The following is a 17,178-nucleotide window of genomic DNA, read 5'->3' as shown; positions in this document are numbered from 1 at the left end:
GAAAGGCTTTTATATACGTCTTGTTCTCAGTTCCCACTGATAGTTCATCAGCTGGGGGCTGTGGTGGAAGAAAGTAAAGGAACTCAAGCACACATTTATTTGTTTTGTTTCTATTGCACTATTTATCTGACAGCTAACAAAATGCATTTTTTAGGATTGAACCAGACGTGCACAGTCAGCTTGGCTTGTTTCACAGCATGACTACGAGAAGCTTCTGTTGCAGTTTCCATAAAAAAATGTATTTCAAAGTTTAAAGGTAAAATCATGAGCTGTACCTCTGAAAAGCTACTGCTTACACATTAACAATCCAATATAATAATAATAATAATAATAATAATACACCAGCCACAGGCCCATTTCTATGCAAAGATAAACTGCACTTATAACTCTTTTAAGCTAATTGTGGGTTTCATAACTTCATAGTTTCATTAAAATTATACTTTAGTCCACTGACAAGTTGTTTCTTGAAAGCCAGACTCTGTTTATAGCTTTGAGTGCAATGCCACACCTTATTAATACACAAACGTGTATCCTGCCCAGCATTACATTTGTTTATAATACATCAGTTGTGAAATTTGGCACAGATTATAAACCTTACAACTTCAAATTCATAGGCATCCACACATAGCTGAGTTTTCTGTGTAGTGCTTGATACACCTGATGTGTAAGTGCTAAAAACATCAAGGAGTCATAGAAACAAGGGGATTTGCTTAGTGTTGGGGGGTGGAGAGCAGGGGAAAAACTGCTGCACATGCTTGTCTTGGCCAGCCTGCGGTTTATTGTAAAACACAAGAACATTGTGCCTCCCCTGGTGGAAAAGTAAGCCTGTCCGGGTAGAGGGGGGGTAAACACACCCAGGTCTACTGTTTCCACATGTGCCATAGCTACCAGTAAAAAATGACCAGATGACAAAAGACAAAACGTGCCTGTTTCCATTATGGAATTCAGTCTGTGTTGCAGGAGAGAGCGGGGAAACAGTGACAAGTTCGCGGCTTGGCTTGGTTTACTAGTTATAACCCCCCCACCTCAGAAAAAGGAAACAAAAAGAAGAAGAAGAAGACAGAGAGCCACCTGTGAACAGCCAGACCTGGGAAAACGAGACCCAAAGATGAGGTAGATCTGATGTAAGTTAATGCGGTTTTGGACAAAATCACTTTCCAGGCTGAAATCGCAAAACGCTAATGACGAGCCAATCAAAGATCAGGTGGTATAACTAATAAATGACGTCACGATCATTATAAACTCATTGTCAAAATCAATAAATATAAAGAAAACGTTTATCTGATTTTTTTGTGCGTTTTAGAGTCTCACAGTATAAGGTTTACTTTCTGCCCGCATCACTGGAGAAAGAAATATGCACGCACTGCCCCGGAAGCGCACAGAGGTCTCGCCATGAAGCGGTGTGGGCTGTTTCCAAAGTTAGGAGAGGCGTGGTCAGGGGCGGCTCTCTGGAAGCCCAGCCAAGTTTAGGATAAAATGTGGATAAGTGATGCTTTGGCGGCTTTGGTGCAAAAATCCTGAAAGAAGAAAGACCGACCTTCTTTTTCTACTTCTTCTCTTTTTTCTCCCCCAAACTGATGAAAACCGAATGAAGCTACCACATCACATCTTTGATTTACGTGCTATGGCAGCCAGCGACAATCATCACACCGCTCCACCTGAGCTCTGCAACACAAACTGAAGGCGGATTTTTTCCCTTCTTCTTGCTGCACAAATTTCATCGCCAGATCTCTGTCAGAACCTGAAGGAGTGGGCTTCTTTCCAATTCATTAAAGGTAAATTATTTCCAAAGTCTGCACTAAATCACATCACTCCATTTCTGTTTTAATATGCATTACTGTTCACATTTTCCATTAGATATTGGCTCGTTATATCAGCTTCTGTCAGCATCCTTGCTTGCACACACACTTTCAGTGAGAGCCTGTGTTTATACAGGCTTGGTAAAAGCAAATCTACATTATTCACCATCCTGTACCCTTAACTGCATTCATTGCAGCTGTGCTGTTTACTGTGATTTGTAATGCTGTGTTCTTTCCTTCTAAAGCTTCCCTTTTATTGTTTGGATTTAGGGGGAAAGTTGTAAAAATTGATTTCTTTAATCCAGGCTTAATCCAAACTAGTCATTCCCAGCCTGCCAGCTTACCCTCACTGAACCCCATTAGCTTACCTGTGGCAGCGCACCAGACTAAGTGCCTGCAAGCCAACACACTGTCCTCACCAAGTTCAATATTGACCCAAGTTATTCAGCAAATTTGATACAGGACTCCAACTGCAAAGCTTCCAATTATCATTTCTTTCTCTCCCCCTCTCTCTCCTTCAGGGTCCTTGTCAGCTGACATTGTAGACAAAGTGTGTCTGTGCTGGCACAAAAACATTTTTCAACCCTATCCATCCTGCTCGAGTTTATCGTTATCACCAGCGTGTCCAAGGATGAGGCTTGGGTCCCTGCACCGGCTGAGAGGCGTGTCCTTGCTCCTGCTGCTCCAGACGACGACGTCCATGGTGATGCTTCCAAACTCCACAGGCTGGGAGCAGATTTTGGACAAGTATCTGGACGAGGACGGCGACTGGTGGGAGGCCAAACAGAGGGGGAAGAGGGCCATTACTGATAGCGACGCTCAGCTCATCCTGGACCTTCACAACAAGCTCAGAGGCCAGGTTTACCCTCCTGCTTCCAACATGGAGTACATGGTAGGTGGAGGTGTTGTCTGTGCGTCTTCGGTGATTCATAGTTCATGCAGTTAACGCATGTTTTGACCCTTTTCTGAACTCTCGCACATTTGTGGCCCATATAGCTTAGTGAAATGACCCAGTCACCAGACTTCCTGGCGTTTGTCCCACTTGGCTCACACTTGCAGCATGCCAGCATCTAAGCACCCTCACACATGAGCCCAAACACAAAGAGACACACACACGCTTAACTTTGTACCCACGTGACTTTGGTCATTTTTGCCAGAAGCGAAGAATTTTCACCACCTTGCCAATGATCACATTTCTCCAATGTTTTTTTTTCTGTTGTTTTCTTTTACTCATGGTAAGAGATTTTTTGACTTTATCCTTTGGCCATCACGTGTATGTACAGTACCAGATCACTTTTCACAGTGCAATTAGAATCTGAGCACGGCACCAGGGCTTGATTTACCAGCTGCCCCTGCCCCCACTCCCCTCACTAAACACACACGGGGGATAGCACACCTTCTGAAACTTAGCAATCCACAAATCTGAAACTTTTCCAGAAGCACTACGTGTGTAGGCGCAGCTTGACCACTACAGCGCATTGCCTGCAATAGTTAAAAGGGTAAAAATCAATGCAATGTGCAGAAAGTAATGAGATTTTATCATCTTTTCATCCACGCTTAAAGAGCTATGGAACAAAAGGCAGTATTATTCTGTGGTAAAGGCAAATAAACAGTTCCTGCTGGGGGCAGTTGCTGGACTGTGTAATTGTATAATTGAGAGGTTGGACTTGAGGACCTCTAGTGTGTGTGTGTTATAGGTATGTGTATGTGAGACGCTCAGCCAGGCTGGCTTTTGGTTAAGGCCCACGCTAGTGGAGAAATGCTGAGCCAGCAGCACACAGCTCTTTTCTACTGTCTCCTGTTACACTTGGCTGTTTTTTTTTTTTCTTAGCTGCAGGGGCACCCAGGGGTGAAATATGGAAAGGCAAGCAACAAGAGTACGTGAGGTGAAGGAGAATGAAAGTTGGCAAGAAATGCAAGATGAAGTGAAATAGAGGTGTTAAAAAAAAAAAAAAACCCTCATAAAAGAGTTTTTTAAATAGGAAGAGGAGGCAGCGTGAGACAGATGGAGGGAGAGAAAGCATCGCAAAACAGGTGTCAAAGTAACTGAAGTGAAGGTGAGAAAAGAGGAAATGAGCAAAAAGGAAAAAAAAATCTGAAGGGGCACGCAGTTAGGAGAGACGGCAGCATGCAAGAATAGGCACCGAAATCTCATGTGCAGTTTTGTAGATGTCAGTGTGTTTCAGACAAAAGCTGTTCAGGTCATATGTAGAGCAGGTCTTTTGGTGATTTTTAGCGCTTTATTTTTAAAAGGGTGCTCCGTATTCCTCCGATTTTCCTTTGGTCCGTGTTGAACTGCTGTCACCTTTCAGAAACCTCACAGCTTCACTGTACTGGAAAACTTCATAGACATGCTCTCCTGCTCTCCTGACACACTCAGGCATGCAGACACACACACACACACAACAGACATCCGCACACATAACCATTTGCCCATCAGCTCTGTTATTGTCTGCCATTGTATTAAACCACAACCCGAGTGACCCTCTGTGGCAATCATGACAGAGACTCAGAGATAACATCAATTCAAATCCCCCTCTTTCCTTCCCCTTATCGGCTTCTTTTTCTTGCCCTCCCTCCCTCTCTCTCTCTTTCTGCCTCCCCTCTCCCTTATCCCTGTGGCTCCGTTCCCATTCTGTCATTATCCAAGACAGAGGCCCAAAAAATTCCCCGGATAAGCATTCACACTCTGTAGCGGTCCACAAAGCTTCGGTAGGAGGACCGCATTTCTGCCGCTCACTCAAATGTTGACCCCGCAGGTATAAACAGAGACGTGTCAGCGTTTGAAGCCCTGTAAGACAAACAAATGGCATCCTGGGAGAAAGAGCCCCACCTGCTTTGATGTTTAACTTGGCTCTGCTGGTCTGCGCTCAGGTCTGAGGTTACAGTGATGTTAGCAATGGATGATAAATGAACGGATGAATCAAGAGCTCTGCTGCCAAATGTCGAGCCTTTTAAATCATTGATGCGTAATGTGTTTAAAAAACCAAAGAAGCACAATAACAAAACAATAAAAAAAGCAGGATAATACATTTTCACTGGGTTAATGTCTACGGCTATATGGACGAGCATCTGATGCAAGGTTTCTTGCACTGGAAGTCATACACCAGCCCGGAGATGAATTCCCTCCAGTGTGTGTGTGTGTGTGTGTGTGTGTGTGTGTGTGTGTGTGTGTGTCTGTTTTTTATTACAGGTTTGCTCAATCACAAGGCGTGGGGAAGAGAGCATCTGCCACAGGTGCTCAAAGCACATCCAGTAAATCCCATGTACAGTACTTTGGAACAATCCGCCCTGAATTACTTATAATTAAACTCCTGCAAAGCCTAAAAGACAAAATAACAGAAAATATGCTCTCTTGGGACCTCACCTGCACTGGTTGCCGAAAACAAGTGGCACTCTCGTTGGAGTCCAAATAGCATTGTCTATAAAAACATTTAAGGAGCTATGACCACAGCCTGCAGTGGCACTGTTTGGTGACAGAGATAGACAGGTTTGGAGAGCATCCCTTGTGTTTGATTGTCTTTGGCATTCCCTGACTTATTGAAAATACTTTCCGATTCCTTTTTGTGAAACCTGAGCCGTTACACTTATTGGCACATCCTTCAAACCACCTGTTCAGAGGATTTTTTTTTTTTTTTTTTTTTTTTTTTTTGGGGGGGGGGGTTTACGGAGGTCATCCAAGTGCTCTTTTATCCTCTAGACAATGCCATGAACTGAGGCCAACATTCACCTACGCTGACTTAAAACACTTTGGCCTTCCATCCAGTCCTGACTCATCAGCCTTTTTTTAATAGTCTGTAGAACCTCTGAAATCCATCCTTCACTGCCTCCTCCAACGCCTGTCATGCGTTTCGAGCTACAGTTTGGCCAGCTCGCAATTCCGTCTGTTGAAACGGCTTCCTGTCATTTGGTTCATCTGCAAAACACTGGCTGCGTAACTCCTTCTGCAATTTTGCAAATGCGATTTTCTCACCCAGCAATGATTTGCTTTGCATTGTTGCTCAAACCATGCCCCCTGTTACAGCACAATAATAGGGAGATAATGGTGTTTGCTCGGCGACAACATTCAAACAGTGGTCAGCCCCGGGAACTTTGATATGAGCTGGTGGGAGCTAGAATGCACTGCATGAATAATTGCACGCCATCTCAAGCTGCATATATTGATGTGGGAGTCCAAAGCTCTCAGTACACTTGCTTAATATAATGCCAAGATTATAAACATTGCTCTTCCTGCAAATGCTCACTATGAATGGGTTGCAATTGCACTTTTCATAAATATTTCGGGGAATGTCATCATAAAACTTTTCGGACCATTGACTCCAATGACGACTCAGTAATGTGTGATAGAATAAAGAACGGCATGGGTATAAAAATGAGCAGAGACACATTTACACAAACTGAGGATACACATCTTTCCTTTAATTTGTCTTATTATTTTCCCCTTGTTGTTGACTATTGTTGCTATACCGTTAAGATTTGTATTGCTGTAAATTAAGTTACCCATTTGCATCCCATTGTTCTCACCAAATCATATCAGGCCTTCTGTTTTCTTTTTCCCCAGCTTTGGTTTCCCAATTCCCATGTCTGTTCCCTGCTTTTCAGTATTATTCAGCATGCACCATTGATTATGAGCAGGAAACCCACACTTGCAAAGGAAGTAGCCCTCTGGGCCTTTGGAATAGAATCAGAAAAAAAAACTGCCACAAATGAAGTGTTAAGCGAAATAAACAATGCAGTGTGCACGGCGCTGAAAGACTCAAGCAGAGGAGGTGTTTTTCTTTACGGCCCCGCGGAACTGTGGTCGAAGTGGGTGGTGGGCGGGGTGGTTCGCGGTTACAAGGCCTCCCCTGCTGGGCTAACTGTGCAAACAGCAGCAGCTTGACAAGCCAGCTGTACTCTGTACAGACTCAACAGCTGAAAAATATGTGTCTCGGTCAACACTTTCTCAACCTGCTTTCACTGCATCTTTTCAGGACAGTGGAATGAGTTTCTCAGCTGGACGGTGCCGCTTATTTTATCATTATTTAAGACGTGCCTCGAGATCATCGCACATCACGTCTTTGTGATACAAACTGTAATCACCAAGAGCTCCGAGAAGCTGCAGCCAGAATTTTGGGTTCTTTTTCAGGCTTGAAGCCTGTTGTAGTTGCGGTCACAGTAAAATGTTTTAAGACACAGAACCACCAATTTAGCACTGCATACTGTATTTCAGTCTGCTTATCAGTCTGTTTTTTTGCACAAGGATGTCATTCTTTGAGAAGAATCAAAGGGAAAATATGCAGATATAAACCAAACTAGAGTTGACTGGTCTCCATTATCCTGCCAAAAAAAGGGATGCGCAACAGATAAGGCAACACCGACATTTATTTGAGGCTCACTGCAAGCAGAGGTCACGTCTGAGCGCAGATAGGATTTCAGGTAAACAAATTCTCATTCCTGTTTTAGCCCCGCGTCTGTCACTCAACATCTGACCTTATTGTACAGGAACGACCACGGGCAACTGCAGGAGAGGTTGCTGTAACTCTGCATCCTTCTATTGATGATGGATTTTTATCTGTTTGTTCAGTTATGTAACCTTCCCACAAGGCTCTGTTTTAAAAACTGACATTCCGCTCTGCAGTATCACGTTGGCGTCGCTGATTTTTAACAAACTCGTTTAACGGGAAGAAACAGCTGAAGAAACTGCTCGGAGTTAAGAGTTAATTTGCAGCACTGCCAGACATCCTGTTGCTAAGTAGGTGTGCGGTGCAGTTGTTTCTAGAGGGACGGACAGTGGAGGTGGTTGGTGGAAGTTGAGGGGGGTTATTTTTGTATGGTTAGTGGATGAGATTTCAGTGAAGGTAAGCTGAATTCCAGGCCCCAATGTGTGAAATGCAAATATTTCTGACAGCTTCACCCATATACTACTAATACATGTGTTCACACCCACTAATGCACATCAACTAATTGACTTTCTGGCAGAAACCTGTTATATAAGTCATCCCACACTGGAACTGGGAGTAAACGAACACACGCCGTCCTTCAGAGGAAGTACAGTTGGTGTTTTTCTAGCATTTTTATAGTAGAATATAGGTCAGCAGGGAGGAAGGACACTCTTTGCATTCCCAGAAAACCCCAGAATGGGAATACGATCCCTTAGTATCCAACCAGAGCTAAACTTGACTGAGAGGGCAACTCACAGAGGGAAAGTGAAACAAAAGCATGTACCCAGTCATCTCACTAGAGACATATGGAAGTTATTACTAAAAAAAACTTTTTTTAAAAACTTCTACGACTTCCAACTTCCAAGAAAAGTCAGCTGAGTCGAAGTAGGAAAGGCAAAAAGCTTTACTGCAGCAGCAGCAGCTCCTAGTTTCTCTTCCTTATCATTATAGGTTGAAATGGTGTGCTATTTCCCCTCATGTTACTGACCACAGAGCAGTGTTTCTCTAAGCTCCTTTACCCTATAACACATTGAACTGGTTTATATGCATTTTATCACCATTTTGTTACTTTTATAATCCAGGAAACTCATTTCTCCATCTCGCCTCGTGCAGGTGTGGGACACAGAGTTGGAGCGTACTGCAGAGGAGTGGGCAGAGACGTGTCTGTGGGAGCACGGTCCCGCCGGCTTGCTGCCGCAGATTGGACAGAATCTGGGGGCACACTGGGGAAGGTAAATAATCTGTTATTACAGACAGTTTATGCATGTAGACTTTTATGCTATCAAACACTAAAATTAAATAAGTTTGGACACTTCAAAAGGTTTTCAAAGTGCTCTGTTGTACTTTAAGTCAGCGGTCCCCAACCTTTTTTGCGCCACGGACCGGTTTATGCCCGACAACATTTTCATGGACCGGCCTTTAAGGTGTCGCGGATAAATACAACAAAATAAAACTAGTACCGGTACCGAAAAAAAGAAAATTTATTCATAACACACGTGAAAAGACCAAGGAAAACCGAGTAAACGATAAAAACGACCGGTACCGGTCCGAGGCCCGGGGGTTGGGGACCGCTGCTTTAAGTGACCAAGTAAGCTGTAGTATAAAAATCTGGTGATGATCGAGGCTGTTTGAATACAATGAAGTCACTCTCGTGTTTAAGATGACAGGCTACACTGTCATCATAAACGGATGGTCAGCAACAGTACTCAGGAAGGCTGACATTTAAACAACGTTCAGTTGATGCTAAAGGGCTCGAAGTGTCCAAGGAAAATATCAACGCAACATTACACCACCAGCAGACTGAACTGTTGATAGAAGCAAGGACGGCTCTATGCTTTTGTGTTATTTACACCATCAGTTAACACCAGACACAGCAGAAATCGAGACTTATCAAGTCAGACAAAGTTTTTCTTCTATTGTCCAATTTTTGGCGAGCCTGTGTGAATTGTAGCCTCGGTTTCCTGTTCTTAGCTGACAGGGGTGGCACCCAGTGTGGTCCTCTACTGTTGTAGCCCATCTGCTTCAAGGTTTTGATGTGCTGTGCGTTCAGAGATGCTGCTCTGCCTACGTTGTTGGTAACAGGTGGTTATTTGAGTTACTGTTGCATTCCTGTCAGCTCAAAGCATCCTGGCTGCTCTCTTCTGACCTCTGGCATCAAACAGGCATTTTTGAACAGAGAACTGCTGCTCACTGGATATTTTCTGGTTTTTGGACCTTTCTTTGCAAACCCTAGAGATAGGGTTGTGTTGGAAAATTCCAGTAGATCAGCAATTTCTGAAATATTCCAAGCAGCCTGTCTGACACGGAAAACCATGCCACGTCCAAAGTCTCTTAAATCACCCTGTTTCTCTATTCTGATTGGCAGATAAGACATTTGCATTAACAAGCACTTGAACATTCGCAAGTAATAAGGTGGCCGGCGAGTGTACAATATGTTACCCATGACTGGCATTTACCTACTGCGAATGAGACATCAAACACACACTGTGGCATATATGCGAGTGGACTCAGACTTAACACAGATTTCTTTGCTCCTTTATTTCACTCAGTCTCCTGCAGAGCTCCAGAAAACAGCGCTGCTTCACACAAGAGACGCTTGTTCTGCATCTAATCATATCACTCCACAGTCGAGATGTCTGCTTAATTCTAATCAGATTAACTGGCAACACCTGGTGCCAGATCAGTGTCCTTGGTTACTGAGCACAAATGCTGATTTTCAGTTAGAGCACTCTGTTTGCCAGTGGATGATAACTATAGGTGGCACTACATGGGTTTATTAAGTGTGCTTGCCTCAGAGTTCTTGTGTCAAAACAAATCAAGCACTCCTTATCTAATGCTCGGCCATATTTACCATATACATATATATGCATTTTAACATAACTGAATATCCGAGCACTGAGAGCTTATACAGTATATTACAAGACTTAAAAAGACAGTTGTAGTGAGCAGTGAAGAGCTTAATGCCAACATCTACACCAAAGGACTCATAAGACACAAGATATGTTGCTTGGAACATTCTAATCATAGATGTGCTTACTGATCTCTCCAGGTATCGTCCACCCACGTCCCATGTTCAGGCTTGGTATGATGAAGTGAAAGACTACTCCTTCCCTTACCCTCAAGAGTGTAATCCCTACTGTCCCTTCAAGTGTTCTGGCCCAGTTTGCACACATTACACACAGGTAGCTATGGATCATGACTTCTGGAAACCTTACAAAGGTGCAATGAGAACATTTAAGTCATCTGTTTCTGCTTCTCCGTATTGTCCTTCTTTTGTAGCTTGTCTGGGCTACCAGCAGTCGAATTGGCTGTGCAATCAACTTGTGTTACAACATGAACGTGTGGGGGCAGATCTGGGCCAAAGCCGTCTATCTTGTCTGCAACTATTCACCGAAGTAAGCAGATATGTTGTGTACCAGCACTGTGAAGAGTTAATTATAGTGTCAGGCCGTTTTGATGTGACATCACAGCGATCACTTGTAGTTAAAGCAGTCCTGGTTTGTCTGTGTTCAGTAGTTTTTTTTTTTGATGTTTCATGTGCACAGGGGAAACTGGTGGGGCCATGCACCTTACAAACATGGGACCCCATGCTCTTCTTGTCCCCCCAGCTATGGAGGAGGATGCAAAGACAACCTCTGCTACAAAGGTAAGAAAAAGCCACACATAGAGAGAGGGAGACAGAAGTCGATGCAAATAACTCATTATCATGCCTTGATTTCTGTTTTATTTAAGGGCAAGATGACAATTCATATCCACTGCAAGAGGAAACTGAAGAGAACAACTTTATTGAACCAGAGGTCCCCCGTACCACAAATCCCCGGGCTCGGGCCTCCAGACCTGAGCCTCCCAGTTTCCCCGCTCCAGCCCCTACGCAGCCCCCCGCAGAGGACCTGCAGAAGAATGAAATGGTCAACACACAGCAGATGTGTAAGCTGCCATTTGACTGTTTATTTTGGATCTAGTTTCCTCTCGAAATGGGGGGTGTACAATATGGTTTTAGGTCTGGGAGGCGCAGAGAGTGGAAGTGGAGGACAATATGTGCTGCAAAAGAAAAAGAAACCTGTAGCTGCTTGCTCAGGATTGAGCTAGCGATGCTGAATAATAAGTGCAAAAAGTAGACTTTGACCTTAAATATTTTTCTTGCAATTTATCTTAAATTGCTTTGATGCTGTATAGTCCTTATCTGTCATCTCCCTGATTAACCCTGGCACTTTCTGGAGTCTACTCAATATTGCAAGTCATTCTTTGGAGCAGAGAGGGGAGGTCTATATTAGCATGAGCCCCTGAGTGTGTGTTTGTTTTTGGCTTGCTGAGAAGGGTTGAGGGGTGAGAGCGGCTCACTGTGGTTTTTAAATGGCTTCCTCTCTGCAGCACATTAGGGCCTGTGCTTGTAAGATGAGACACATCCTCTAGTTTTGCTGACCACCCTGAACCTGAATTCTTGTCTTTTATTCTTGAAGCGTCTCCACTCGAGTCTTTTAGGAACTAGTCATCTGCATCAGAGCCGCTAGTCCACATATGCTGTTTCCTGCAGGAGAACTCAAAGACCTCTGTGTTTATGTGTTACAGCCCAGCTAGTGACCTGTGACACTAAGCTTCGGGATCAGTGCAAAGGAACAACATGCAATAGGTACAGTGAAGGCGAAGCATTAATAGGGTGCGGTGCAGAATGTACAGTTCACATATTCACATGGTTATTTTTGCATTGACACACAGATACGAGTGCCCAGCTGGATGCCTAGATGCTACAGGAAAAGTAGTTGGCACAGTGTACTATGAAATGGTGAGTGCACATGTAGCTAGTGTACTCTGAGGGAAGATTAAAAAAGATTTGGACGCTTCAGTGTTTTTTCATGAGGTGTGCAAGATGAAGCTTTGGGGAAAAAGATGTTTTGTACTTTGAGGATACGTCTTAGTGCTTATTTATCCAAATTCCTTACTAAATACAGTATAAATGGTGTCTCATTGTATCTCTTTTATTGCAGCAATCCAGTGTGTGCAGAGCTGGTCTACATGCTGGTGTCATAGATAATGATGGAGGATGGATGGATGTAACAAGGCAAGGAAGAAAGGACTTTTTTATCAAATCCTACAAGAATGGCGTCCAGTCACTTGGGTGAGACGGCAATAAATTTACACCAATGACAACTGATAGTTAAATATAATGAAAGTGAATAGAAATAATAACATCTAATGTTGGTGTATTCATTTTCCCCTTGACAGAAAATATCAAAGTGCTAACTCCTTCACAGTCTCCAGAGTGACAGGTTAGTCTGTCACGCTGTGCATGTAGATATGTTGTCATTTGTTTCCAGCTTCTCATTATGGGCTTTGCTGACACTCACTGTGTTTCTTTCTTACAGTCAAAGCCATCACATGTGAAACCACAGTTGCACAACTGTGTCCATACGAAAGGCCTGTAAAACACTGTCCAAGGTATGCACCTCCCTGTATCGCACACTCTCTCTGGTTATCAGAGCTGCCTAGCATCATGTCTGTTCATCATTCGTCTTAGGTTATACTGCCCGAGAAACTGTGTAGAAGAGAATCCTCACATATCCAGAGTGATCGGTACCAGAATATACTCTGATGTAAGTCCCTGTTTTTGAAGCTGAACTTGTCAGACACTAATTCACACTACTTTGGGGCTGTCAGCATTTTAGAGACAGAAATGAATGAACATTTCTGACATGTTTTCCTTCCTCTTGCATGCTCCTGTAGAAGTCCAGTATATGTCGAGCGGCCGTCCACGCCGGAGTCATCAGGAACGATGTGGGTGGTTACATCGATGTGATGCCAGTGGACAAGCGAAAACACTACATCGCCTCGTACCAGAATGGCATTTCCTCAGAGAGGTATTGGATGACTAACTATATATAGATATAGATGGATGGATGGATGGATGGATGGATGGATGGATGGAAAATGGTTATATACACAATAAAAGAAGGACAACATAAATAATGCATAACAGTATCCTATCTCTGTTTTATAATACCAATATAGATATATTGTTTGGGGGGGTTTACTGGTCCTGTGTCAGCATTCAGCCTTAATACATGACAGGAAAGTGAAGAGGTTAATGCACTTGCACCCAGAGTGGAGCAGTAAGAAATCAATGCCTCTCAGGTATCCACTCTCCTCTCCTTCTGGACCTAATCATTTCAAGATGCAGGTAGTTACATCCTGTATGCAGTGCACGTGGTAGAGTCATTTGCATTCTTGTAGTTTAAAATAATGAATTGCTTGGCAATTAGTGTACACAAGAGGAGTGCATCTTTGTGTAGTTCTAGACGTGGTTTGCTTTCTGGTAGTAGGTCAGAAAGGACGACCAACAAACAAGGATTTAAAGCTTAATATAGTCAAACAAATAATTAAAAACAACAACAAAAAGGACAGAAATAAAAAGCTAATGCGTGTAACTGAGGAAACAGGGTCTTGTTACCATTTATCTCAAGGGGGGTCAATACTGAATCAGATTTTAGACAATTTTCTTGCTTGGTTCTAACAGGAAAGTGGATGAATTAATGCAAATCGGGTTGAGGAAAGAAGCTGCAAGGATTTATGAAGGATTTATGTGTAAAACATCTCCTCATTTATTTGGTAGAAACGTATCTGGTTACTTGTACGGTCACTTGTAATCTAAATGAATCTGTGAAATGGCGCTCGATTGCTCTAATTTGCTACATGGTATAGAAAGAGAAGTCGTCATCACCGACAAGCTGACTTGCTGCATTTGAAGTTGCTGTGTTGCTGAATATTTATTAAATATAATACAGCTGAAAAGTAGCCAGCATTACAAAAGCTAAAAAGATGAAATATATGTAGCACAGACAACAAATATCTGCAAAGAAATTTCTGTCTGTGTTTGTTTCTTTGTCTCTCAACTCCTCTTGGACCAACAGGAGTTGAGCGACCAAACTTTGCACACAGGTTTATCTTACTCTTCTGAAGGTTCTTACCTATATCAAATATTATGACATCATCATGTTGCCTAGCAATAAACTAAAATAATCGGTTTCAGTAATTATGCTGAAATAACTATAACATCTTGTAAAAGCACTGTGTCATTTTAATTTCATAACAAAAACATGTTATTTATATCCATAAAAGTTAAATTAGGTGTGATATGTTATAGTGCCGTCACATTGCTTGGCAGTCAGCTAACAATGGGCTGAAATGGGCTATTTTTAATCTTTTGTTCCCTCACAGTGGTGGTTGCTAATGCTTACATCCGCATTAGCAACCACAAGCTAAAATGACCAATTTTTAGCATATAAAGAACATCTAGCATTTCTGTTGTTTTTGTCTCCCCCTTCTGGCAGCAAGAATAATTACATAAACACAGCTGACAATAGTTAATAACTTAATATTAACATCTTTTTTAGACTGTAATTCTTTCTCTGAACGAGTTCCTTTTCTGTCTAGAGCACCAGAAACATTCCTTTTCTATAGGGTGTTTCTACAACACGCCTAGCTGATATATTCTTCTCCATCCTGCTCTGTGGTTTCTCCCTTCTTTAGTTTTGGCAAACCGGTTATTTTTTGATAATACAAAATTCATCTCTACTGGAGTGCCAGCATGGGAATGTCACCACAGATGCCAGATTCAAAACTCTGGTATACTGGAAAATACACATCCATTTACATGGCTCTGATAGGTTTAATCAGCACTGTGTGAACCCACTTGGCGAGTGCTTGGATGTAACAGCTGGTCATGTATATGTAACAGCTTCTCCAGCTTTAACAATGCCACAGCCAAGGACAGCAATATACATAAGATGAAACGCCTCAGCTAGTTTGCAAATAGAGCACTTCATCGTCGACATAGGGGTGTACATCTGCTTATACTGCCCGACATTTTTCATTTGTCTAATCCGACGAAGAGGGTTGAGAGTAGATTACCTTGTTTGGTGCCATGTGCTAACACAGAGCAGGAAACAAGAGATATCACTGGTTTTTACGGTGGCTGTTGGAATGTTAAGAAGCTTAAAGCGGCCTATAAAGTACTCAAACAAATTCAAATCTGTGCTGTGTAACGCTGTCTTCTGAATGTAGAAGAATCAGCAGATGTGATCTTTGAGTCTGAAGACTCAAAGTGTCTCTGATATAAAATTAGAGATTGCTGTTATTAAATTCTCCTGCAAGCCAAGGTATTGCTATGCTAATAAGGTGAAAGCTTGTGTTGAATTTATGCTGCACCACCTTGCAACAATATTAAGGCCACAGGTTCCTACCAGCCTCTCTTCAAAGTGACCTAGATACAGTGTAGTCTGTTCCAGTTTTTAAGAGAAATTAAATTGCACCTACTGTGGTCTGCAGAATCACTACACTTCCCATGACCTATGTAGAGGGGAGACTTGCATTCACAGCCTCATTCATTCAAAGCCCTTTCCTCCTCCTTTTCATCTCCTTGCTCTTACCATGCCTGTCGCCACTTAATTTATCTTTGTCACTCTGCTAAGATACCTGACGTCTGCCCATCACTTATCTGTCTCCCTTACCTTTACAACATATCTGTCTTTGCTGGGTGACCACATGAAGTTCCTCGTGTTTGTGTATTAATGGGTGGTTTACCTGTTTTTTCACTGAACTTCAGCCTCCATCTGTTTGTGTCCTGTCTGTCATCAGAGCGTCAGACGGCACACCGCCACGGACATTTCTCCACAAAACCAGTCGATCTGTTTGTGTGTGTCTGTCATGTAGGCTGGGACATGTTCTGTATCTGACACATGCAGCACCCAGACTCACTCTCCCTCTTGTTGTTCTCCTTCCCTGCAGCCTTCAAAACCCTCCCGGAGGGAAGGCGTTCCGGGTGTTCGCTGTGATTTGAGAGCCCCAGAGGGCAGCTTCACCAAACAGAAAATCGCACTTGTGCTGTTGAAAAGGTGGTAATCAAGCCATGTTGTCAAACTCAATGACTGAAATGTTTCTGGCTTTGCTACACTACACGGGTTAGAGGTTGTCACTATGGCAACGGAAGCCCAGCAACAAAAAAGAAACTTGACATGCACGCAATGAGAACCATGAGTTTTTGTCAGCTTTAGCAGGAAATGTTAAAAACTGTAAATATTGCTGATTACTTTGTTGTACAAATTTGTTAATATAGTATTACATTTGTATTGCCTTTGTAGCAAATATCTGTGTATGAATATTAATTATAGAAATGTATTATATGACCTTATAATGGCACTTCAGAGATAATATCACTTTTATATTAAGTCTGGCACATTTATTGGTGCTTTTGCTACATTTTGTACTTTTGGATTGGGGAAATTTGTTATTCATTTATTTTTGTATGGTTAGACACTATATCATTATAACTTGTAAAGGATGCTGCTATATGTTTTAAGTATTGTTGCTGTGATCACCTGTTCGATAAATTTCTTTGTAATTTTCCAGAAAATGTGGTTTAGTTCAAACTGCCTGCAGGTCGGGAAGTATGCTCATCTCTCCGGGGTTCACCATTCACCTTTCATTTTGAATTTTATTTTACTGGATGTTGTTGCTCCAAAGAAAAATGATGCCCAATTAGTAATCGTTTTTGATACTGATACAGAGAAACAAAAATACGTCTTAAAAATCTCATACAGTAGGTCGTGCAGTATACTTCCATACAGTATGCTTTCTTTTAAGCTGTAGTCGTTACAATGGGCAAGCAACTCTATTCTCATCTCTGTTTTCCTTGCATATAGATTTTCCTAACTTGGGATTGTTAGGAAAAGTTTTGCAATAAAACAACAGAATGACCACCCATTTCTATTAGCCACTTTCTTCTTCCATTTTAAGTCTGTTAAAGTTGACTTGATTTAAAAAGCTGTTTGCATTATACATTTATATACTCTCACTTGCTATTTCATTAGTTGCACCTTGATTGTACTGAGTTGGACCCTATTTGCCTTCAAAACTGACTCCACTCAACAAGGTGTTGGAAACAATCCTCAGAGTTTTTGGTC

At 42.4% G+C, this 17,178-nt stretch overlaps 1 protein-coding gene across 1 annotated transcript; it reads left to right on the top strand.

Annotated features, from left to right (window-relative positions):
• The first annotated feature begins 1,440 nt into the window (after positions 1–1,440).
• On the top strand, positions 1,441–17,107 carry LOC146380243 (cysteine-rich secretory protein LCCL domain-containing 1-like). Its single transcript, XM_084939189.1, has 15 exons — positions 1,441–1,775; positions 2,321–2,691; positions 8,336–8,454; positions 10,272–10,404; positions 10,502–10,617; positions 10,768–10,868; positions 10,955–11,149; positions 11,792–11,852; positions 11,939–12,005; positions 12,208–12,338; positions 12,446–12,489; positions 12,586–12,658; positions 12,738–12,813; positions 12,944–13,077; positions 16,004–17,107. Exons 2-15 carry the CDS (start codon positions 2,431–2,433, stop codon positions 16,053–16,055), a joined length of 1,563 nt encoding a protein of 520 aa, XP_084795315.1. The 5' UTR covers positions 1,441–1,775; positions 2,321–2,430; the 3' UTR covers positions 16,056–17,107.
• The last annotated feature ends 71 nt before the right edge of the window (positions 17,108–17,178 follow it).

The sequence above is a fragment of the Perissodus microlepis genome, chromosome 9 (genome assembly GCF_051167445.1).
Source record: "Perissodus microlepis isolate ML-2025 ecotype Zambia chromosome 9, ASM5116744v1, whole genome shotgun sequence".
Lineage (NCBI taxonomy): Eukaryota > Metazoa > Chordata > Actinopteri > Cichliformes > Cichlidae > Perissodus > Perissodus microlepis.
The sequence above is the reverse complement of the archived record's forward strand: the minus strand, read 5'-3'. Positions and strand labels throughout refer to the sequence as shown.